Below are 26,548 nucleotides of genomic sequence, written 5' to 3'. Positions count from 1 at the left end.
AGCCCAAAGAATCTCTGGAATTCAGTTGAGGTCAAGTTACTTTTTGGGGGAAACTTATTCACTTTGCTTTTACTCAATCAGGGAAAATCTGATTAACATAAACAACAAAGCTTAGCACAGTACTAGGAAAAAAGTCATAAAAGAGCAGAGAAATGTTAAGGGAAAGGGGAAGGAAGAGGCCTTGCCAATTCTTGACTTGTTAACTAGGGTCAGGACAGCAATGGGGATTTCCTATACCCTAAGTTTGTTGAATGATTACATAGATCTGGGGGAGAGGGATAAGCTCAGAGTGACTCATTCAACTTTTTTTTTTATATGGGGTTCTGCCTGGTACCTTGCAGAATTTCCTCTTCTCACATTACATATGGACTAATGGAGTGGGGAGGTCTCCAATAGGTGTTCACACCCACTTAGATCCAAAAGCTTTGGCCTAATCCTTGGCCTGTTGGGCAATGTGGGGTCTGAATCTTCCTCTCTCAAATGAATGGGACTTTGGCCCATTTTGAAGGGACTTCCGTTGGGACTTGTTACAACAGCGTACAGCGGTGATGTACTTTTGAGAATAATTTCTGGTTCTGCTTTGCCATCTTGGGGTGGCTCTGAAAAGCTTTCTTACCTCTGATAGGAAGAGAATGTTCACAGGGTTGATTACTACACAGAAGGCAGTGAAGAGAATTGGGCAACCTGACTCAGATGTAAAGATGGAAAGATAGGTAGACTCTGGTGACACAAGTTTAAATTCCTGGTCTGCAGGTAAAGCTTTGCAGAGGGTCCCACCCCAGAGACACTTGACAGGGGTCTCCTTTGCTTAGGGCTTCTCCCTTATCCCCACCACTCCAAGTCCAGATGAATTGCTCAAATTCTTGGGGGAAAGGTTCCACAAATCCTGTGTGCATGTATGTGTATACACACATATATGTATATATATATAAATAACAGGCCAATTTTTTTATGATTTGTAACTATCTTTGTAAATAATAGAAACTAAACCAACTCAAATAGCTTAAAAATATTGCCCCAGTGGCTGCTGGCATTACTATTCCACACAAGAGTAAAATTATTTCCTATGTAGCATACCCTGCACTCCAATTGATATGATTGATTTTTAATAACTTGACTAAAAATTTCTCATAAGTCTATTAGAGTCAGGAAACGGTCTGTGGTGTATGTGAGAATTTTCAGTTTTGCAACGGAAACTTTTGGTCTCATGAATAGAAGAGCAAAAACTCAATTAAGTGTCCTTTCTCCATTCTTGTATAGTCCACAGGTTAAAAAGAAAAAGAAAAACTGTAAGAATAGTTTTTAAGTTTGCTTTTTTCCCTCTACAACAGTCAGGTGGGTTCATAGGACTCAGTTTTTAAATTGACTTTTATCTCCCACTCTGAAAACACCCGGCCATCCCAGCACAATGAGAGACTTAAATTTCTTTTTTTTTTTTTCAGCCTCTAAAAGTTGGGGGTTGAGGGGGAGAGAAAGAAGGGGAAGGGTAAAGATGGGAGAGAAGGTACTTTAATTTAAAAACAACTAATAACTCAAGGTTTTCAGGATATGGTCTGCCATTTCCTAATTAAGAAATGAGTTTGATAGTCCTTTGGCCAACTCAATTCAGACATTGCTATGAAAACCCCAAAGGAGTGGTAACTCCAAGGGACGAAACTCTATTCCCCTCTGAGACCCCACGCCTGCCCGCTCGGGATGTCCCGGCTCTGGGGGTGGGGGGGTTTCTCCCCTCTTCCCGGAGACACCTCAGCTCCCCTAGGTTTGTGTCCTCCTGAGCTCAGCTTGGAGCTGGGCCGGCCGCCTCCGGCTTGCCGCCACCAGGTCGGTGCAAATACCTTTTCCCTCCCTGGGGCCCCAGGCGCGGACACCTCCCAGCCTCCCTCCCTCTCGGCAGCGGGGCGGGGCCGTTTCCCAGCTCGTGAACAGCAGCCCCGGGCCGCTGCAGCAGGAAGCGGAGCCCTTGTTGATGCTGTTCCGTGGCGCGCCTCCCCGCCCTCCGGTAGTCGCCTGGGCTATTCCCTGCTCTGGGGCGCCCCCCTCCGCGCCTGCGCAGTGCCTCGCGGGAGGCGGGGCTCAGATTCCTGTCAGCGGCGGCGGCGGTGGCGGCGACCGTCAGTTTTCGCCGAGGAGAAGCACGAAACGGACCCGTTGGCTCTCCCCCTCCCTTTCCCCCGACCTGAACCCCCCCCTCCTGGCTCGCCGGGAATTAGTCGCCGTGGAGTTCCCCCTCCACCCCGCCGCTGTTTCCTCGGTTCGTCGGCTCGGTGGAAGTCACTGCCCTCGAGGAGGAGGCAGCGGCAGCCGCCCTCGCCTGCCGCCCCCGGTTCGGTGCCCGCGGTCCCGGAGAGGAGGTGCCGCCGCCACCGCCGCTCCCCCCCTCCCGCTGCCCTCGGGCCGGGCTGGGTCGAGTTGCGATGCCCTCGGACTTCATCTCATTGCTCAGCGCGGACCTAGACCTGGAGTCGCCCAAGTCCCTGTACTCACGAGGTGAGTCAGGCTGGGGGCTGGGTGTGTGTGGGGGAAGCGGGGAGGCCCGACCCAGGGGGAACCGGAGGGGTCCCGGTCGGGGGGCGGCCGAGCCTCCGCCGGAATGGTCTGTCTTGGCGGGGGGGGCGGTGGTAAGGAGAGGCCGAGGGGCTGGGGGCGGTGGTGGAAGGGGCCCAAGAGGAGTGGTGAACCCTCCCCCGCGGAGCCGCCTGCCGCCCGGGGCCCAAATGCCGTCGGCCCCCGGGTCTGCGGCCCCCGGTGGCTCTGAGCGCCCCTCGGTGGCGGGCTGTCCCCTCTCCCCGGGCGGTCGGCCCCGGCCTCCCCGGCTTGAGGATCACCCAGGGCTGGGCCCCGCGCTGGAGCTGCCGCGATCCGGGCGCCGTGGGTCTTCTTACCAGGACCACCCTCCCCAGCAAAGTTGCCCCCAAAGGGGCAGTGTAGCCTGGAGCTGGTTCTGGGTGCAGGATCACCATTTTTCTCCCCCTCCAGGTTGTTTGTGCGCCGTGGTTCTCCCCCCCTCTCTCTCCGGCCTAGTCCACTCCCTCCCCTTGTTGGGACGGCCCCCCTCGACCAGGCGTCCTTCTTTCCTCGTCATCTTATTGCTGGAAAGAGCCCGAATTTTCTTTTCTTTTCTTTTTTCTCTCTTTCCATCTCTGTGACATTCTAATTACTTCTCCCTCTGTTTTACAAAGAGAGGGGTGCTCTCTCTGCATTAGTTTTATTCCTCTCCTGTCCCAGGGGTACCAGCTCAGGGCAGAGACGCTGTCCTTTGAGAATTTTCTCTTTCGTTGCCGTTCTGGGGCTTGTTGCAGGGAGGGGGCATTGGACAGAGTTTCCAGTTTTAAAACTGTTGGCTAAGGCTTGGAGGGGATTCCCGGGATATAAAATATTAACACTTGAGCTGATCTCTACTGGGGTTAAATTCCTATACTGGACACAAGAATGTGTTAGAACAGGTTTCTTGTGCAAGGGCCATCTAACCAAAATTCTCTAACTGCACTCTTCACCACTTTTTAAACCATTGAGAGGGGGTAAAAGATATTACCGGGCTATTAGCCATTTATTTTGACGTATTAAAAAAAATGAATACCAATGTGGACCTCTTTACTGAGAAATTCAGGGTTTCTTTAGTTTTGGGTTTGATGTATCCACCCGCTGATCCCACCTCTTCCAAAAAGGGCGGCTTCAGCCTCACCTTGTTCTATCTAAATCGCTTAAGTGAATCCGAGTGCGATGGTTTACTCTGGAAGGTACAGGGCCTTATAGACTGACGTTTGTAGAGTCCTACTTAGTGACTGTAGCCATTGTCTTGTTGTTGCTCTGATGACTTTAGTTGGCAATCAAGTCCCTGTAGGATGTTTTTCGGGCAACATTACCTGAAGTAGCTTGAAAATATTGTAATTTTGAGTGTCAGAAGGAAGAGACGGTATCTAGAGGTGATCCTTAGAGGAGGGCTAATGTGATACAATTGGGTGTTAAAAATAGTCAAGACATTAACACCATTTGTGCAGTAACCATCAGATAATTTTCCATGAAACAAATGCTTTATGAAAATCTAAGTTCAGCATGAAGACCAGTGTAGAGGCAATTCAGCCTTCCTTTGCAGAGAATATATTCACAAATATGGACTTTAGCTCTTAAAAATACGTGACAATTATATAAGAGATGTATGCTATCCTTGGCTTTTTTTTTTAGTCATTCAGCATAAAAAGTACTTAATGCTTTTTGTGTTTTTCAGATTCTCTGAAGTTACACCCATCACAGAATTTTCATAGAGCTGGACTATTGGAAGGTCAGCAAAGTGCCATTTTAAAGCATATTGTGTGAGTATGCAAAGGCTTTCTCTAAAATGGAGTTTAAATGAGAAACTTTGCAAACTCATACAATGTAGTTTTCTCCTGAAGAGCCTGATCCTTCTTTTAGAGCAGCTGAATGTTTTAGTGGATTTTATTGCTGTGTTTGATGTCCTTGTTAGCTATTGTATCTGTTTTGAGAAGCTTTGGGGAAAAAACCCACAAAACTTAAAAATTATGTGTTGGGTGTTCTACTTTAGAATTCCGTTATCTTGATTCAAGTTTTTTACAAAGCAAACTGAATGTAAAAAGGCTCTAACATTAAGTAAGGTAATGAATAAGACTTAGAGTGACACCAAACACGTTTAGTTTGAAAAGTCAAAATTTAGAACTTCTATAGGCTGAGCATTTCAGAATGGAATATTAATTATTTATTACAAAAGCATTGATGTCGTTACTGTTGCATCATTTTGAAGGATGAGAAAAGCCAAGTAATAGAGATACTGATTGAGTTATGCTTAGAAAAAAAGGTTTTAGAAAGTTCTGGAAATGTTAATAGACTGTTGAACAAACGGCTGACAGTTACTTTAGAAAACTTTATTCTGTGTTGCCTTCAGCATTTTAAGACAAAAAAAAAAAGGACTACTTGTTTTGTTTTTGTAGTTTTTGAAGTGATTTCACATATGTCATTTTTGAATCTAATAACCCTGGGAATTGGACTGCAGAGATGTTAACTTCCTTATGATGAGTAACCTGAAATTAAGAGACTTGGGGAGGGGGGAGAGTCATACAGTAGCAAAGTAAACAGTGCTTTTGTGTTGTAGTTGGTACTTTTTACCCGAACCCAAGCTGCCACTGTAATATATACGTAGCCCGCAACTTAAGCATTTTATGGTCCACTTAAAAAAAGGCCCTAAATATTTAAGTTTGACTTGAGTGTAGGTTTTTGCCTCCCATATGGTAGCCTGGTATATATAGCAAGGGGAAAAGTGGGTTTTATATGTAAGCTTAAATTTGAATACCATTTAGCTACTCATTAGCTCTGTGACCTCGGGGAAGTGGTTTTATCTCTCTAAGTCTTAATATTCTTTTATTAAAATGTATATAATCTTTTAAATTTAGTGAGCTAATGTGTATGAAAGTGCTTAGTATAGTGTCTGGCTTAATAAATGTTGTGTATTTGTTCCTTTAGTATCAGCCAAGTTGTCTTAACTATAACTTAAAACATATAAAGTGTTCTCAAATGAATTTTTTATTATATTTATACTTATAAAAGTCCATAGTTATATATTAATATACAAATCAACTTCAGTTTGAGGCAAGGAATTTCTGAAGCGTCTCTTAGTGAAGCATATTTGTTGTTGTTATTTGTAATGTTCAATTTGTGACCATGTTGTGAAGTCATATTTGTCTGTATAAATATGGGCAACAAATTAGAGTGTTATAATTGTAGAGATATCAGGCAGGAGAAAGAAAAGAAAAAATATGAGTGTTAATTACTTAAGCAAATGTTTTGAAATGCAAACAGAAATTTAATATGTATATGTTTAACCAAAATGCTTTTACTAATTTTTCATTTTGGTTGAGAGGATATTCACTTATTTAAAGTAAGATCACCCTTTACAGATTATATATAAATTGTAAAATGTATAAGTATCAAGTTTGTCATGTCCTTTTATATCTCTGATACAAAGTATCAAAAGAAAGTTGTTTGCTTGTGTGATAAAAGAGTTTAATCTATGTACCCTATTCTATTTTCAACCTTTTATTGTGGAAGTTTTAAAGAATATACAAAAGTGGAGAGAATAAAATGATGAAGCCATATAGACCCATGTCTAGACTTTAACAATTATCAAAATATGTCTACTCTTCTTAATCTTCTCTCCTCCCTCAAGCTGTATTAAATATCAGACATCATAATCATTTCATGTATAAATACCTCTGTATTAGAGTGATATTTCTTATATTACTTCTTAAAATACTCTGTTATTCCAGGAAATACATATTCTAATTTATTTCAACAAGATATAATACAGCAGGAGGCTACTGCTTCAAGTGTACAAGAAAATCTATGCTAGATTTGTAGGTTATGTAGTCATACTTAGGTTCAGATCCTTGTTCGACATTTGTGTATGATCTCAGCTTAGTCATTTAGTCTTTCTGTCCTTTGGTTTTCTCTGTTTTTTAAATGGGGACAATAATAGTATCTTCATAGGTGGTGGTAAGATTATTTGAGGCAAATTCATGTAAAGCATTTAGCCTGGCACATAGTAAACACAGTAAATGTTACCTAAATTTTAAAAATTTAAACAGTCATCTACATAGTTTTTACTCTGTGCCAGGAACTTTACAAATAACTCAATTCTCATAACAGCTATTTGAGATCATTATTATTACACTGTTTCACAGATGAGGAAGCTAAGGAGGCACAGGGAGTTTCAGTAACTTATATAGAGAGTCACACAGCTGATAAGTTGTAAAGACAAGATTCCAACCCAAGTAGTCTCACTTTAGAGTCTGTGCTCTTAAGTACTAAACTGTACTGACTGCTATGATATATAATATGAAGTATTGTCTAGTAATATTTATTGTATGCTTACGTCAGTAGTCCAGATTTCCATCTGATAACTAAAAAATCAGCCTTGAGTGGGGTTTCCCAGGTGGCTCAGTGGTAAAGAGTCCGCTTGCCAGTGCAGGAGACATAGGAGATGCAGAAAGATCCCCTGGAGGAGGAGATGGCAACCATTCCAGTATTCTTGCCTGGGAAATCCCATGGATAGAGGAACCTGGTAGGCTACAGTCCACTGGGTCTCAAGAATCTTGACATGTCTTAGCAACTAAACACATGTGCACAGCCCAGAGTGAGGGAATTGAGTTGTTATCATACAATTTGTTAAGCTTTTTAAAGAACATAGATTTTACAAATTAAAGTTTTTTTGGGGGGAGGATTTGAAACAAAAGTTGGAAAACCTACAGTTGAGTTTTTAGCTTTAAAAATAGTTTCAAAATCTTTTTACTATTCAGTTTGTTTGCATTTATCTTACATATCAGTGATGGACCTTTCTATTCTGTCTCCTTTTTAAGAACAGGAAATTAGGTTTTGCTTTTTTTACTTGAGAAATAATTGACATATATTAGTTTCAAGTTGACAACAAAGATTTGATATTTATATATATTGGGAAGTGATCACCGTAGATCTAGTTACCTTCTGTCACCCTACATAGTTCTGCTACTGCTGTTTTAATGTAGTGGTTGCCCAACAGTAGGAAAACGGTCTAGCTAGTTAATATAATGATTCATAGCCATTAAAATAATGTTTCTGATGACCCCATAGTTACATGTGAAACTCCTAATAAAATAAGTAAATAAAAGACTGTAATTATATTAAAAATAGCTTGCATAGAAAAAGTCCTGGACAAAAGTATATTCTGTAGATTTTTACCTTTTGATTCTATTTTTGCATTTTCCCTGCTTTCTTTAAAGAAGGTAGTTTATATATTTTTTTAAAAAATAAAGTGGTTTATACTTAGTGTTCAGACTTTAAGGCTAGGATTTTTCTTTGTTGTGCCTGGAAAAAATGTTCAGCTACAAAAAACCATTTCTTACACTTTCTATATTAAAAAATGTTGATTTTGGCATATATAGTTGGCTATGTAAAAACTGACATACAAAGTTAAATAAGCAATAAGTCATTCTTGAAATACCTATAGAGATGTAATATAAGGTGGTAGAAAATCAGATAAAATAGGGAAAATAATATAAGCAAATTAGAAGAAAATAGAGTAATAAAAATGGGATTAAAATTTTAAAATGCTTCAAAAAGTATGAGTTAAGAGATTACATTAAAATACTTTTAAAAGTATGAGTCAAGAAATTACATATGGATCAAATTAAAGAACTGGTTAGATAAGAGCTAAACACCAATATGATGTAGTCCTGATATGACTTAAATATTTAAGATTGGAAGATTTTTTAAAAGAAAAGATGAAATATTGTAATGAGTTAGGGAAAAATAAACTACTTAAAAAAAACCCACTACTCTAAATCTATTAGATATTATATCATGCAGTAATGTTACTTTATAGTTCAAAATTGAAAATCCTAAAAACAGTAGGTTTTTTTTTAAACAGATTTTATTGGGGTATTACTGGGATATTTAATTACCTCTAAGTCTGATTTATTTTTTTCCTAGGGCTTGTGTTCATAAGATAGTCAGGGCATACACGATGATATGTATTAAGATAACTTACTGGAAAGGACTTTTTGGAAATATTTAATGTTAAAAGTACTCTACTGAATCCTTTTCTGGTTTAGAATCTATTAATCTCTATTCATCTATACCTAACAAACTAAAAATATTATTATGGAAATAATTATAGAAATGAATTTTAAACATAACAAATTTATACCTAGTTTATGCCAACTTTTTGTTTCTAGGATCCATCTCTCTAATTTCATTTGTTTTTTGTCTCTTCCTAAACGCTGTTTCTCTTTTTTTTTTAATTTTAATTTTTATTCAGTACTAGAATTCGGTTGCTTATTACAGCAAAAGGATAGAAATACATATTTAATCAGATGGTTCTTGGTCTGCTCTTCATTCACTCTTGACTCTACTGTATTTATTCCAGGAGTCCCCTAAAACTTGAAAATGAAAGTACAGAAAGACATTTCTTATTGTGATCAATAACTATATAAATAGCCACTTTTTATTAGAAAAAGTTGACTGATTAGATTGTTTTCTATTAAGGATAACATGTAATTAGAAAAAATAAAGATCAAATTAATCTGAACCATCAGTTGGGCCTGATTATATAGTGACAGAGGATAATTCTGTTAGAGAGGTAAAAGATGTTCTTCAATAGTAATGTTGCTTATTATACTCTTTTCTTGTTATTAAGATTTTATTTCAAGTTATGTGAGAGAGATTCATGTGTCTTTTATTTCCTGCTGTCTTAATAAAAATCAAGGTTAAAAAATCTAATGAAGTATAATACACTAATTATAAACATGTACTTGAATGAAAAGGTAGAAATCATCTTTATGGATTAACTATAGATAATGATTTCAGCTTCCAAGTATAAATAAAACCTCATGTTGTGATGAAGCATCTATATTTTTGGTTTAAACTAAAGATGCGATGCATGAGATTTTTCAGTTACTTTTATTTATTAATAACTATTAAAATAGATTTTTTTTCCTCTTTTATTTTTAATATTTACTTTGATAAGTTGTTGTTTAGTTGCTAAAGTTGGTAATGATTATTACTGCAAGCCAGCCATGAATCCTTATCCTGTCTTTCCCATTCAGAAATGTTATTAGTCCTTTAGTAAATTTAGTACTTGGTTTTTAAAATGAGACAAGAACAGAAAAGTTACTAATAGTGAGCCAAGTTGTTGATTACTCTTTACAAATTTAGTTTTAGTTTTAAAAAAACATCTACGTAAAGCCATCTTTGTAGGACATGTTAGAAGAAACAGTGTTGGTAAAGAGAAGAAAGAGTAATCAATTCAATGTTAGTAATAATTGAAAACATTTTTTGAGCAATTTATCAGCTTTTACAGATATTTTTCACATTTAATCCTCAGAAAAATCCTGTGAGTATCCCTGTTTCATCAATGAGGAAACTGAAGTATAGAGGGATTCAATGATTTTTTTAAGGTCACATAGTTAGCTAGTGGAGGAGGCTGGGATTTGAAACTTGACTATTTTACTCCAGAGTTTTGAGTTTTTACTTACTCTCTTAACAGTACAAATATTTGGTAATTGGCATTTATACTTCAGGCCCTAATGAGGTTATACTACTATTCAAGTGATGTAAAAAGAATACTTTGTGTAGATTTCTTTAGCTTAACAGTTCCTATAAAATAATGAGAGAAATTCTATAAGCCACACATAAAAATCAGTAAAGATTATGATGATGACCCTTTTGAGAAATATTTTAATGCTCAAAATTAGCAAATCAGTGCCTCACTTTGATGGGTGTCTTTAAGATTTATCTGAAGCACACTGCTGTTTGAACCTGTTTTGACTGATGATGGTGCTCAAAAGTGAAAAGAAAGGGGAGGGGTAAGCAAGCCGCCACCTAAGGAGGACTGCTTTAAAAATGGAGGATGCCGTTGGTCTCTTCATTTCTTTGGCAGTAGTTTATAGAAGCATAGAAGTCACTGCACCCTATTTCTGCTGGTATGTTTCAGAGCCTAACTAAACCCAAGAAGAAATAAGCAATAGAAAAAGCAGTACTCATAGAACATTGGGAGTTAGTTCTGTTTCTTGCTGTGGTTGGTGTTAGTTCCTGAGCTTGCTGAAAATTGTTAGGCAGTAGAAAATCTGGATATTAATTTTGATTAAGCCTTTAGACCACGTGGAAAATCGTATAAGTGGTCCTTTTATTCAGCAGGGACGTTATCATCAGACTTGCTTACCTAAGAGTTGTGGGGAAGAATAACTGAAATAATGTTAGAGGATTTTGAAAAAAATAGTGATATTTTGCAAAAGGCCCTATTAAATTTACTTTGGTTCTTCTTTCCACTGTCTCGCTCTCTTTTTTCACCCAGTCTCCCCATTTTACCTATGTCTCCATTTTCTCATGGTTCTCTCTACATTTTGCTTGTTGGTTCTGCTGTTACTTTTTGTATCCTTTGTTTCCTCTCTTTTAACAAAAACAAACCATCTTTATACATGTACACAGGTATACCCATTTTAAGTGTTCCTGAAGTTTTTAACAAGTGTATACGTTGTTTAACCACTACAGACAAGCTATAGAACTTCTACTCTTTTGTAGTCAATTCTGCCCACTCTAGCCCCTCAGGCAACTACTGATCTGTTTTTCCTTAGATTAGTTTTGCCTTTTTTAGAAATTTGTATAAATGGATTTATACAGAACACACTGTTTACAGTATGCAGTGTGTACTCTTCTCTTTAATTTTGTTGTTCAACCACCATAACCTTCTAAAAAGGAAAACTAGTGTTTTAAAGGACATAAAGTTAGTAAGGCATTTTTTATTTCTGTATTCTGAATGTAGCCAAGTGTGGTTTATTTTAGAGATAATTCTTTTATGCCTATGTGCAGGGTTATAGGTTACATAGTCATATTATTGTTATCGTTATATTATTATAGTAATATTATTATTCATTCACTCAAAGTGAATTTATTCCCATGTATCCTGGCCACATATTGCTTATAGTTTAGTAATAGAGATTGTATGTAAATAAGCAGTGATAACACAGAGTTTTAAAAGGTTTTATAATTCATTCTAGAATGGAGGATGAAGTTAATATGAAGTTCCTGTTTGTTAATAGGAAAATACTTTTGTGCAGAGTGTATCTGAGTGTTATTTGTCCCCCTATTTAATAACTGTAAATTGAGGTTTAAAACTTTAAACTTTCTTTTTAAAACTGTTTAAGTCTTCAGAAGGTTATAGAGTTGAAGAATATGTGGAGGGTATGTACTTATTTATACTGATCATAAAGGTAAAAACAGTGTGAGCTTTCTGTCCCATGTGAGTACTATCTTGTGCTTGATTGTGAATTATAAATGCTAATTTTGAGTAAAATTCATGTTTGCCCAGTAATCATATTGTACTACTATACTACTATAATTGTATTATACTACTTTACTACTAGTTTGAACATTAGACGTTAAAATACTTTTGTAAAACAGTGTAACAGAACAATTAAATGTTTATTGATGAAGGTGTGATTAACCTTAACTATTTGCTTGAATTAAAGTTTTCATTACAACAATACTGTAAAGCAGTTATCCTTCAATTAAAAATAAATTTAAAAAATAAAAATAAAGTTTTTGTTACAATTTTCTAGGGGAATCAATTAAAACCTTGTATTTAAAAGTGTCTGATAGCAGTAAAAAATCCAAACATAGTCTTAACAAACAGCTGTCCTTCACAATAGATTTGTAGTTAAAAGTCTTAGAGAGTTTGTTACTGTTTTTTTCCAGTTTTTAAGTAACAACTTGCTTGTTGGGTTTAAATTCTGAAAGGAAGATTTCTACTTAAAATTGTAATTAATGATAAATGAATGTTCACAAATGTAAATGCTCAATTTATAAGTACCTAGATGATGGGCAGTTATAAGTATTTGAGAAACATTGTAAATTAAAAGTTTACTTTAATAAGGTTTTATAAAATTGTATTGTGAACTCCAAAACTGTTTCCTATATTCTTTTTCATTTTTATTGTTAGGTTATATTCTAGTCTAGACTTTTAGGTAAAGTAAATGAATGGGAAATATAAACATACAGCTTAAAAATAAATAAATAAACATACAGCTTGAATTTTGTAATTTTATAGTGATTTTTGAAGAACTTTTCATTTTCTTAGTTTACTTTTGCCTATGATATTGAGTAGAGAGTGAACATTTATATATACTAATTGATTAATATGCCTTGGATAAAATCACCACTTAATTCCTTTAAAAACTCTTTATTGCTTAAAAAAAAAAAAACAAAAACCAGGATAATGAAGTTATTGAAGGACAGAAAGTCACTAGTTAACCAAATTACTGCTTTGTTATAGTAAGCATAAATAACATGTTTATAGTGTAAAATACAGTAAATAAAAACTAAAAAATGACTTTTTTGAGAATGTTTCCCAAACTTCACAAGAGTGGATAACACTGTAAATGCTGCATAGGAAAAAAAAAATTAGTGCATCCTGAATTGAGAACAAATAAAAAGAAGAGTTGAAATCAAAGAATATGAAGTGATTTTCTAATAAATTCATAATAAATTAAAAGTGCTAGAGATGATAATAAGTAAATCAAAGTCCCATATACTTATCTGAATTGTGAATAAAAACACAATTTCAAAAACATATATTACTTAATAGCTGTGTAATTTTTTCCTGTAGTTTATTGTGATCCACACAGTCAAAGGCTTTGGCATAGTCAGTAAAGCAGAAATTGTTGTTTTTCTGGAACTCTCTTGCTTTTTCGATGATCCAGCAGATGTTGGCAATTTGATCTCTGGTTCCTCTGCCTTTTCTAAAACCAGCTTGAACTCCTGAAGTTCATGGTTCACGGACTGCTGAAGCCTGGCTTAGAGAATTCTGAGCATTACTTGACTAGCATGTGAGATGAGTGCAGTTATGCGGGAGTTTGAGCATTCTTTGGCATTGCCTTTCTTTGGGATTGGAATGAAAACTGACCTTTTCCAGTCCTGTGGCCACTGAGTTTTCCAAATTTGCTGGCATATTGAGTGCAGCACTTTCACAGCATCATCTTTCAGGATTTGGAATAGCTCAGCTGGAATTCCATCACCTCCACTAGCTTTGTTCGTAGTGATGCTCTCTAAGGCCCACTTGACTTCACATTCCAGGATGTCTGACTCTAGGTGAGTGATCACACCATTGTGATTATCTGGGTCGTGAAGATCTTTTTTGTACAGTTCTTCTGTGTATTCTTGCCACCTCTTCTTAATATCTTCTGCTTCTGTTAGGTCCATACCATTTCTGTCCTTTATCGAGCCCATCTTTGCATGAAATGTTCCCTTGGTATCTCTAATTTTCTTAAAGAGATCCCTAGTCTTTCCCATTCTGTTGTTTCTTGAGAAACCTATATGCAGGTCAGAAAGCAACAGTTAGAATGGGACATAGAACAACAGACAGGTTCCAGATAGGAAAAGGAGTACGTCAAGGCTGTATACTGTCACCCTGCTTATTTAACTTATATGCAGAGTACATCATGAGAAACGCTGGGCTGGAAGAAGCACAAGCTGGAATCAAGGTTGCCCGGGAGAAATATCAATAACCTCAGATACGCAGATGACACCACCCTTATGGCAGAAAGTGAAGAGGAACTAAAAAGCCTCTTGATGAAAGTGAAAGAGGAGAGTGAAAAAGTTGGCTTAAAGCTCAACATTCAGAAAAGGAAGATCATGGCATCTGGTCCCATCACTTCATGGGAAATAGATGGGGAAACAGTGGAAACAGTGTCAGACTTTATTTTGGGGGGCTCCAAAATCACTGCAGACAGCCATGAAATTAAAAGATGCTTACTCCTTGGAAGAAAAGTTATGACCAACCTAGATAGCATATTGAAAAGCAGAGACATTACTTTGCCAACAAAGGTTCGTCTAGTCAAGGCTATGGTTTTTCCTGTGGTCACGTATGGATGTGAGAGTTGGACTGTGAAGAATGCTGAGTGCCGAAGAATTGATGCTTTTGAAGTGTGGTGTTGGAGAAGACTCTTGAGAGTCCCTTGGATTGCAAGGAGATCAGCCCTGGGTGTTCTTTGGAAGGACTGATGCTAAAGCTGAAACTCCAGTACTTTCGCCACCTCATGCGAAGAGTTGACTCATTGGAAAAGACTGATGCTGGGAGGGATTGGGGGCAGGAGGAGAAGGGGACAACAGAAGATGAGATGGTTGGATGGCATCACTGACTCGATGGACGTGAGTCTGGGTGAACTCCAGGAGTTGGTGATGGACAGGGAGGCCTGGTGTGCTGCGATTCATGGGGTCGCAAAGAGTCGGACACGACTGAGCGACTGAACTGAACTGAACTGTGTAATTTTAAGCAAGTTATTTAATCTTTCTATTTGTTTTCTATAAAGTGGAGCTAATAGGTTCATATTTTGTTATGAGGATTGGATTGGGTATTTGTTAATATTTCTAAAGAGCTTGCTACATAGTAAGCAGTATATAAATATTTGTTAAATAAAATTCATATGTAGAGCTAAGTTATTTGGCAAACAAACTTACTCAAGATACAGTAAGGAAACAGGGTTTTATTATTATGCATAAGGTTCTGAACACCCAAATCAGATGTTGTTAAATTTATATGCTAAAGCTTAGATATTCACAGCAATATGTCTTGCAGAATTTGTGTTCCTAAAATACAAATCTAATCATATTGCTTGCTTAAAAAAATCCTATAATGGTGCCCACGGGCTTTTAGGATGAAATCCAAATTCTTAAAGACCTACCTGGTTCCAGATTATCTTTTTGTTTTAATTATGATGAAATTCATAGAGGATAAAGTTTATCATTTTAATAGTTTTAAAATGTATAATTCAGTGAGTTTTAGTCCATTTATAGTATGCAACCAGCACCATTATATAATTCCAGAACATTTTCATCACCCCAAGCAGAAACCCCTTACTCATTTAGCAGTCATTCACCATTCCCTTCCCCACCCCCAGCCCCTGGTAGCCACTCTTTTGCTTTTTGTCTCTATGAATTTGCCTATTCTAGACATTTCATATAAAAGAAATCATATATGTGGTCTTTTGTGAGTTCTTTGTTTCACTTATAATGTTTTCAAGGTTTATTCATGTTGTAGCATGTATCAGTAATTCATTTCTTTTTATGGATGGATAATATTCCATTAAATGGGTACATACTTTTGTTTATCCATTCATTTATTAGTTGATGGACATCTGGGTTGTTTTGGCTATTGTGAACGTTTATGTACAAGTTTTTGTGTGTACAGATGCTTTCATTTCTCTTGGGTGTATACCTGTGAGTGCAAATGGTGGGTCATATGGTAACTCTATATTTATCTTCTTGAGGAACTGCCAAACTGCTTTCTACAATAGCTGCACCTTTTTACATTTTCAGCAGCAGTATAGGAAAGTTCTGATTTCTCCACATTGTTGTCATTCTTACTATTATCTGTCTTTTTGATGATAGCTATCACTAGTGGGTATGAAGCAGTCTCCTGGGGTTTTGATTTATATTTACCTGATGACTAATGATGTTGAATATCTTTTATATGTTTATTTGCCATTAATATCTTTGGAGAAATACCGATTCAAGGCTTTGCTCATTTAAAACTGAACTATTTGTCTTTCCGTCGTTTAATTGTAGGAGCTCTTATATTCTTTTTACAAGTCCCTTATTAAATATATGATTTACCAGAATTTTCTCCTGTTCTGTGAATTGTCTTTTTACTTTCTTGGTAGAGTCTTATGATGCACAGATCTTTTTAATTTTGTTGACATCTACTTTATCTGTTTTGTTGTTGTTGCTTATGCTTTGTGTCATATTTACGAAACTGTTGCCTAATACAAGGTCAGAAAGATTACACCTATGTTTTCTTCTGAGAGTTCTGTAGTTTTGGCTTTTACATTTAGGTCTTCAATCCATTTTGAGTTAGTGTTTGTCTGTGGTGTGAAGTAGGGGTCCAGTGTCATGCTTTTGCATGTGGATATCCAGTTGCCCCCAGTACTATTTGTTGAAAAGGCTGCTGTTTCCCATTGAATGGCGTTGGCATCCTTGTTGAAAATCAGTTGACTATAGGCATGTGGATCCTCAGTTTTTTTCTAATCATCTATATGTTTATTCTTATGTCAGTACCACATTGTCCTGATTACTATAGCTTTGAAATTAGGAAGAATGAATCTTTAAATTTTGTTCTTTTATGAAATTGTTTTGGCTATTCAGGGTTCCTTGAATTTCCATTTGAATTTTAGAATCAACTTCTCAATTTATGCAAAAAAGTAAGCTGTGATATTAATAAGGGTTGCATTGAATCTGTAGGCCAGTTTAAGGCGCATTACCATCTTAATAGTATTCAGTCTTTATGAACATGGGATGTGTTTTCCTTTATTTAGGTTTTCTTTCATTTCTTTCAACAATGTTTTGTAGTTTTCAGAATATAAGTTTTACATCTTTTAAACATCTATTTTTAAGTATTTTATTCTTTTTGATCATTGTTTTTAATAAAATTATGGAAATAATTTGAAGAAAGATCTCTCAAAACATAGGAGAGCTTTAGTATTAAAGTAATACCTTATGCATGTGATCAGGAAATGAAACCCAAACCACAATAAGGTAACTGTACAATATTAGAATCAACCATGGAAATTAAAGCTGCAATAAACCATAAAGAGCATTTGGTAAAGTCCAGTTTTGTTTAAAAAGTTATACTGATAACCTTGTTTCTCAAGGACCTCACATTCTCTTATGTGGCACAAGTGCCTTATATCTGAAAGGTGCTTGAATGGATGACTGAATGAATGAATATCACATGCAAAAAAGAAGGAAGGAATGGTCTTGAAAGTCTGAGGATTGTGCTCTAATTGTATAAACCATGTAGAAAGCATTGATTGGAATAATAACCAAATTAAAATTATTACAGGTGGAAGGATGCTAGGCCTTTAAAGAATTGGAGTTATTTAATCTGTTAAGACAAAGGTTTAAGTAATTAAGATGAAAATGGAGGTAGATTTGATCACTAAATCTGGGATACTCAAATAAGAAGGTTCTCTTGAAGCTTGACCACCTTCACCCATTTCATTTACAACACCCACCCTCCCCCACCCCCAAAACCACCAGTCTATATCTTTGAGTTCAGTTTTTAAGAAAAAATTTGGATTGCTTATATAAGTGAGATCATACAATACTTGTCTTTCTCTGTCTGACTTATTTCACTTAGCATAATGCCCTCAAGGTCCATTCATGTTGTTAAATGGCAGGATCTCCTTCTTTTATGGCTGAATAATATTTCTCTGTGTATGTGTGTATATATATATATCACATCTTGTTTATCCATTCATTTATTGATGGACCCTTTGGTTGTTTCCTTGTCTTGACTGTTGTAAATAATGCTGCAGTGAAAATGAGGGTGCAGATACCTTTTCAAGATAGTTGTTTAGTTTTCTTCAGGTAAATACCCAGAAGTGGAATCGTTGGATCATACGATTCTACTTTTAATTTTGGGGGGAACCTTTGTACTGTTTTCCTAGTGGCTGCACCTGACTGACATTCTTGAGCACAGGAATTGATGGTATTTAAATAAAAACAGCTTAGTTAAATGAAAGAAATACATAGGTGATTGGCTATAAAGAAACAGTATGAAGAATCTAACTATACTTCATTTTATTGATTAGGTTAACTGTTCCTGTGTATTTAGTTTAATAGCAAAATACTGCTCGTGCTATTAAACATATTTATTTAAGTTATATTTAAGAGTATTTTGGCTTTAATATATTTTTCATAAGTATTGATAAACAAATGTTTTAAAATGAAGGCACCGATTTAATAAAAATATATTAAATTGATAAGCACATGAAAATTTTTCAACATCATTAGTCATTACGGAAATGCAGAACAAAACCATAGTAAGATACCACTTCAGATCTACTAAGATGGCTATAATCAAAAAGACAGGTAAAATTAGTGTTGATAAGGATGTAGAGAAATAATCTCACACATTGCTGGTGGAGTATAAAACAGTACAGCCACTTTGGAAAATAATCTGATAGTTCCTCAAAAAGTTAAACACAGAGTTACCATATCCAGCAACCTCATTTCTAGATACATACCCAAGAGAAATGAAAACATATGTACACATAAAATCTTGTATATATATGCTCTTAGCAGCATTGTTAATAATAGACAGAGTATGGAAACAACCCAAATGTCCATTAACTAATGAATGAATGGATAAGCAAAATGTAGTATGTCCATTTAATAGAATAGTATTTGGCCAAAGGAATCAATTACTGATACATGCTGCAACATGGATGAGTCTTGAAAATATGCTCAGTTGAAGAAGTCAGTCACAAAGGACCACATATTGTATGATTCCATTTATATAAAATCTACAGACTAGGCAAATCTAGAGAGGCAGAAAGTAAATTAGTAGTTCCTAGGGATGGACAGTGGTATGGAGAATTATAGTTAAACCATTTGGAGTTTCTTTGGAGAATGATAAAACTATTCTAAAATTTATTGTGATGATGGATGCACAACTCTGTACTGAAAGCTAAGTTTCCATTAACAGATGAAAGGATAACTAAAATGTATATAAATACAGTGGAATATTATTCATTCTTATAAAGGAATGAAATTCTGATATCATTTTACAGCATGGGTTAACCTTGAAAATGTATGCTAAGTGAAATAAGCCAGACACAGAAGGACAAATATTGTCAGTTTCCTTGGAGTATCTAGAATAAAGACAAAAGGTAGAACGTGGTCACCAGGGACTATGGGGAGAGGGCAGTGAGGAGTTATTTTTTAATGGGTATATATAGAGTTTATGTTTGGGGTGATAAAGAAGTCCTAGAAATGAATAGTAGTGATGATTATTGTACAACATTGTGAATGAACTTAACGCCGTTGAATTGTTGACTTAAAAAATGGTTACAGTGGTACATTTTATGTATGTTTTACCCCACACATGAAATGTTTAAAAAAGTAATTATAAGACTGAGATATAGTAACTTTTTTGGGGGTAAAGTTAATGAAACAGGTAATTGTGTGGTGGCACATGGGAGACTTTCATTTTCCCATTTAACACAGTGTACTTAGCTGTCTGAATAATTTAAATGTGCTTTAAATGTAAATGGCATCATCTCAATACTGAGTGTGCTACATTTTAAATAATCAAAAACAAAATTTTGATGAGCACGATTAGACTACAGATGAATTTGTGAAAAATTCATGAAGTAGATTAACCTCATTTAGATTGGAAATTTTTTTGACTATTAATATGCATGGCTGATTCATTTTGCTAATTTTTCGAAAGCAAATGTTTATATTTAATTGTAGCATGAGGATTGCAGTTTTCCGATAAATGTCACACAATAATGACAGTGAGCTAGGAGGAAGAAAAATTGCATAAATGAAGTGAGATATGCTTCTATAGCTATGGAAGCTATTTTGTTGTTGTTCAGTCACTAAGTTGTGTCCTACTCTTTGTGACTCCCATGGACTGCAGCACCCCAGGCTTCCCTGTCCTTCACCATCTCCTGGAGTTTGCTCAAATTCATGTCCATTGAGCCAGTGATACTATCTAACCATCTCATCCTCTCCTGCCCTCTTCTCCTTTTGCCTTCAATCTTTCCCAGTGTCAAGGTCTTTTCTAAAGTCGGCTCTTCGCATCAGGTGGCCAAAATATTGGAGCTTCAGCATCAGTCCTTCCGGTGAATATTCAGGGTTGATTTCCTTTAGGATGGATTGGTTTGATCTCCTTGAAGTCCAAGGGACACTCAAGAGTCTTGTCCAGCACCACATTTCAAATGCATCAGTTCTTTGGTGCTCAGCCTTCTTTATGGTCCAGTTCTCACATCTGTACATGACTACTGGAAATACCATAGCTTTGACTATACAGACCTTTATCGGCAAAGTGATGTCTCTGCTTTTTAATACTCTGTCTAGATTTGTCATAGCTTTCCTTCCAAGGAGCAAGTATCTTTTAATTTTATGGCCAAATGGTGATTTTGGAGCCCAAGAAAAAAAGTCTGTCACTGTTTCCACTTTTTCCCCCATGTGTTTGTCATGAAGTGATGGGACCAGATGCCATCATCATAAGTTTTTGAATATTGAGTTTTAAGTCAGCTTTTTCACTTTCCTCTTTCACCCTCCTCAAAAGGCTCTTCAGTTCCTCTTCACTTTCTGCCACTAGAGTGGTATCATCTGCACATCTGAGGTTGTTGATATTTCTCCCAGCAACCTTGATTCCAGCTTGTGATTCATCCATCCCAGCATTTTGCATGATAAACTCTGCATATAAGTTAAATAAACAGGGTGATAATATACAGCCTTGTTGTATTCCTTCCCAGTTTTGAGTCATTCTGGTTCCATGTCCAGTTCTAACTATTGCTTCTTGACCCGCATACAGGTTTCTCAGGAGACAGGTAAGATGGTCTGGTATTCCCATCTCTTGAAGAATTTTCCACAGTTTGTTGTGATCCACACAAAGTCTTTCACATAGAAAATGAAGCAGAAGTAGATGTTTTTCTGGAATTCCCTACTTTCTCTGTGATCCAAATGAATGAATGTTGGCAATTTGATGTGTTTCCTCTGCTTTTTCTAAACTCAGCTTGTACATCTGCAAGTTCTTGGTTCACATACTGCTGAAGCCTAGTTTAAAGGATTTTGAGCATAACCTTGCTAGCATGAAGAGTGAGCAGGTGAGCACAGTTATCCTTTTGTTTGAACTTTCTTTGGCACTACCCTTCTTTAGAATTAGAGTGAAAACTGACCTTTTTTTAGTCCTGCAGCCACGGCTGAGTTTTCCAAATTTGCTGACATATTAAGTTCAGTACTTCAATAGCATCATCTTTTAGGATTTGAAATAGCTCAGCTGGAATTCCATCACCTCCATTAGCTTTGTTTGTAGTAATGCCTCCTAAGGCCCACTTGACTGTACACTGTCTTGGTTCATGTACCTAACATTCCAAGTTCCTATGCAAAATTGTTCTTTACAGCGCCGGACTTTACTTTAACCACAAGACACATCCACAGCTGAGGATCTTTTCCACTTTGGCCCAGCCACTTCATTCTTTGAGCTATTAGTAATTCTGGAGCTATTAGTAATTGCCGTCTGCTCTTCCCCAGTAGCATATTGTACACCTTCTGACGTGGGTGTGGGGGGGCTCATCTTCTGGCCTTTTCATAGTGTTTATGGAAACTATAAACCCTATTAAGTCTTGTAAAGATGTTTTTTTTGTATTTATATTAATAATTAGTAGAGGATAATAAGGACCCTGGATAACTGCTAGATTATTATTAGTTTTTGTTCATTTTCTTAATGGTATCTTTTATCTTTTTATTATTTTTTAACTTTTATTTTATATTGGAGTATAGTTGATTAACAATATGTTAGTTTCAGATGTGCAGCAAAGTGACTCAGTTATTCATACGCATGTACCTATTCTTTTTCAAATACTGCTATATTAATAAAGGTGTAATTGTGTTCATCAGAGTTCCTGGGTAAAATGCATTGTTGGGTAGTTCAGTATTTGTTTTGTGTAAGCGTTAAAGTGCTTATTTTCTTTTGGTCCTCAGACTACTAAAATGTTCTCTATTTAAAAGGACGTTCTTTTAAATTATTGCCACAGCTCAAGTTTAAGTTTGAGAATAAATGAGAGAACTTAAATATGATTCAGTTTAATGAAGTTAAATTTATCTTGACTAGTACTTGTAAGTTTACTGATAAGTGCTTATTAATCTGTGTACAAGTAGGATTTATGAATAAATAATGTTTTAGGTGTAAATAATTTACGGTAATTTTTGTAGAATGACTAGTGCTTTTAGTGAGTACTGATCTTATCACAGATTCCCCAACTAACCTATAAGCTTAATATTGCCCCTAATTACAGAAACCAACCTACTCCTAAGAATATGTAAGAATAAGTCTGTAATCAAGCTTGGCTTTACTCATTTGGTGAAATTATGATGGGCTGCTTGAGGTGGCAAACTTCAGAAGGGAGATGGCCACTAATTCTAAAAATAGAAAGGTAACCTAAAGCTGAAAGATAGCTAGTGAGTAATTGTGTTCTCACCATACTTACTTGCTTATTTATGTCTAAATCCAAAGTGCATTTTCTCTTAAATTTAGATGTGCTTTGTTCTCCTATGCATTTATACTAGTATTTCTTGAACTAACTGTTAGGCCTTTTCAGAACATCAGTTATCAACCAATATAGAGATAAACTGTATGTTGGAATTTCCCAAGTCAAATAGATTTAAAAGTGAAATTTAGCAAACCTTTATTATATGAATAAAACAGAAAAAGTGAACTATGAAAAGTAAGGTCTTTTGGGAAAAAATCACTGTAAATTGGAACCTATAATATTGCCCAGGAGAGAGAAACCATTTGTTGGATAGGTCAAATTAGAGGTATTTTGGTGGAAAGCAAGGTTCTAGGCCTTCCTTTAAGAACTGTTTGAATATTCACCACTGTCTAGTTCTGGAACCAAAGATGGAACAGAGCATTACAGGGAGGGTCCTTCCCAGAGTATTGAAGGGCCTCCCTGTAATGCTCTGCTCCATCTTTGGTTTCCTGCTTCCTTTTTAGTAGGACATTGTTCATCTACTTGTGTGTTAATTGCATAGGGAAGAGATCATGGATTGTAGTAAACATAGCTCTTCATAAAGGTTGGGGTATACTGTGAGAAAAGTAGCATTTAAGCAATTCAAATGTGGATGTGCTATATTAGGACAGAGCAAATCCACATTTGGATTGCTAAAAATCCTTAAATGTAGATAAAACTTCAATATGGAAATTAAAAAGATAATATTTGGTAAAGATAAGAGAGTAAAGAAGTTTTTTTGAGTTAAAATAGCTAGGAATAGACAGTAAAAAGCAGTATCTCTAATTTTGGTATTCAACTATGATTGAATAGAAACTTCAGGATGATTCAGATAACTCCTTTGAGTCTTCAGGGTAAGGCTCTTGAATTCCAAATCTTTCTTATCTTCAGCAGGAAGTCATCTTTTTTTTTTTTTTTTGATACTTTGTTACTTTATTTTTCACTATTCTTTTCCGTATATTTTATCTGTCATCATAGGTCATTCTTTGACACCCCTGGTATCTAAAGAGCCTTCCTTACTTTGACATTTGTAAGTCTTCTCAGTACAGATTTAGATGAGTGCTAAATACCAACTGACTTAATACTGATTAAGTATTAATTAATAAATAATTCTGAATGAACCAATAAATTGACAAATCTTGTTTTAGATGATTGGCAATGATATATAACAAAATGGTTTCCTAGTAATTTAAGGTTTGAGCATTTATTTGAAAACAAAAGCCATATTAGCTGAAACTCAGGATTTTTCAGGAGAGGTGTTTCATAATTCAGAACAGTATTATTTCTTCTTTGTATCATTAAAACTCAGCTGAATTTCAGCTTGTAAATATTAGAAAATTGTTGTTTACAGTTACTTTGTCTTAGGTTATATGGAGAAAATAACTTCTAAAGTGGTTTAGATAGTCATATTTTAAGTTTAATATTTATAAAGTTCAAGTTGTGTTCTCTTTTTCTGGCCTTTCTTCCCCTTAGTTGTTCCATTGCTCAGTTGTATCTGACTCTCTGTGACCCCATGGACTATATGTAGCATGCTCCCCTGTCCTTCACCATCTCCTGAAGTTTGCTCAAATTTATGTCCATTGAGTCAGTGATTTTATCTAACCATCTCATTCTCTGCCCTCTTTCTCCTTTTGCCTTCAATCTTTCCAAGCGTCAAGGTCTTTTCCAAAGAGTTGGCTCTTCTAATCAGGTGGCCAAAGTATTGGTGCTTCAGCTTCACCATCAGTCCTTCCAATGAATATTCAGGATTGATCTCCTTTAGGATAGACTGGATGGATTTCCTTTTGATGTCCTTGCAATCCAAGGGACTCTGAAGAGTGTTGTCCAGCACTACAATTCAAATTCATCAGTTCTTTGGCCCTCAGACTTCTTTATGGTCCAATTCTCACATCCATACATGACTACTGGAAACACAGTATGTGACTATACAGGCCTTTGTCAGCAAAGTGATGTCTCTGCTTTTTAATACTCTGTCTAAATTTGTCATAGCTTTCCTTCCAAGGAACAAGTCTTTTAATTTCATGGCTGCAGTCACCATCTGCAGTGATTTTGGAGCCCAAGAAAATAAAGTCTGTCACTGTTTCCATTTTTTCCCCATATATTTGCCATCTATAGCTCTTGTATTGGACTAAGGACACAATGTAAGAGGGAATCACTCTTACAAAGTTCACAGTTGAGAGAAAATAAAATCAGCAAACTTTAAAATAATGCACTATGTGCTTTATTAGAAATAAGGGGTGTTATGCAAGTAGAGAAGAGGGAGTCCTTAACACTGTAAAGGATCAGCGAAGGCTGCACAGGATATGTGACTTCAGATGTCAGTCTTGAACACTGAAATCAGCATTTAACAGACATTTTTTTTTTTATTTTATTTTTTAACTTTACAATATTGTATTGATTTTGCCGTATATCAACATGAATCCACCACAGGTGTACACGTGTTTCCCATCCTGAACCCTCCTCCTACGTCCCTCCCCCCGTACCATCCCTCTGGGTCGTTGCAGTGCACCAGACCCAAGCATCCAGTATCGTGCATCGAACCTGGACTGGCGACTTGTTTCATATATGATATTATACATGTTTCAATGCCATTCTCCCAAATCATCCTATCCTCTCCCTCTCCCACAGAGTCCAAAAGACTGTTCTATACATCAGTGTCTCTTTTGCTGTCTCGTATACAGGGTTATTGTTACCATGTTTCTAAATTCCATATATATGCGTTAGTATACTGTATTGGCGTTTTTCTTTCTGGCTTACTTCACTCTGTATAATAGGCTCCAGTTTCATCCACCTCATTAGAACTGATTCAAATGTATTCTTTTTAATGGCGGAGTAATACTCCATTGTGTATATGTACCACAGCTTTCTTATCCATTCATCTGCTAATGGGCATCTAGGTTGCTTCCATGTCCTGGCTATTATAAACAGTGCTGCAATGAACATTGGGGTACTACAGAAAGATTTGTTTAATGCATTTATTCATGTTTAGTAAAGGTATACACATAATCTGTAAAATGCAATAATAATTTTAAATATGTCTTAGCAGACATTTTTAAAATTAAAAATTATTATTCTTTTTGTGGAGAGTTGAGAAAATGCCAGATTTAACTACATTTTTTAGTTATATTAGTGTCCAAAATGAATAAACTAGTTTTAGATTACCAGTATGTTTTGAATATTACAGATTATGTGTATACCTTTACTAAACATGAATAAATGCATTAAACAAATCTTTCTGCAGTGTGCAATATCTTAGTTCCATGACCAGGGATCCAACTCATGCCACCTGCAGTGAAAGTGTGGAGTTTTAACCACTGGACTGCCATGCTGTGCTAAGTCACTTCAGTCATGTCCGACTCTGTGCAACCCCAGAGACGGCAGCCCACCAGGCTCCCCTGTCCCTGGGATTCTCCAAGCAAGAACACTGGAGTGGGTTGCCATTTCCTCCTTCAGTGCATGAAAGTGAAAAGTGAAAGTGAAGTTGCTCAGTCATGTCTGACTCTTTGCGACCCCATGGACTGCAGCCCACCAGGCTCCTCCGTCCATGAGGTTTTCCAGGAAAAGTACTGGAGTGGGGTGCCATTGCCTTCTCCAAGGAAGTCCTTAAACAACAAATCGTCAGAATTTTATTTTAATTGGTCAAGTTTTTTTTTTTTTTTAATTTTTACTAAGTTTCTGTATCTATCTGTCTCTCTAGAAGATGTTATAGTGAAATACCTATGGAGGAGACTGAAATGGCATTTGCCAATCAGAATAACTTTAATTCACCTCTAATATTTCAGCACAGTTATATTTTTAACAAAGTAATTTTGAGAATACAGATATAAATGTAATTCTAAAACTGGTAGGTGTGTAGAATAGGATGAGAAAAAGGAAACAGGAGGAAATTAATTGAGTTTACTATTATATGAAATGATGCCATTTTTGGTACAGTGTAAGAGTATAAGATTATCAGCATTTTTTAATTAAAAAAACTTGTATTTTAACCT

General features: G+C 36.3%; 1 protein-coding gene across 3 annotated transcripts in view; it reads left to right on the top strand.

The window, feature by feature from the left end:
• The first annotated feature begins 2,102 nt into the window (after positions 1-2,102).
• NFAT5 (nuclear factor of activated T cells 5) overlaps positions 2,103-26,548 on the top strand; it is a 119,700-nt gene continuing 95,254 nt past the window's right edge. For 2 of the 3 annotated variants that reach the window (XM_070388079.1, XM_014478489.2), the window contains exons 1-2: positions 2,103-2,487; positions 4,226-4,279. In XM_070388079.1, coding sequence (XP_070244180.1) covers positions 2,415-2,487; positions 4,226-4,279 — 127 coding nt within the window. In that variant the 5' untranslated portion in view covers positions 2,103-2,414. The remainder of the gene's footprint in view (positions 2,488-4,225; positions 4,280-26,548) is intronic. The other variant, XM_014478490.2, reaches the window with a different exon arrangement.

Source organism: Bos mutus, chromosome 18 (assembly GCF_027580195.1).
Source record: "Bos mutus isolate GX-2022 chromosome 18, NWIPB_WYAK_1.1, whole genome shotgun sequence".
Taxonomy (NCBI): Eukaryota; Metazoa; Chordata; class Mammalia; order Artiodactyla; family Bovidae; genus Bos; species Bos mutus.
Note: the sequence above shows the minus strand (reverse complement) of the source record. Positions and strands in the feature narration are given on the sequence as shown.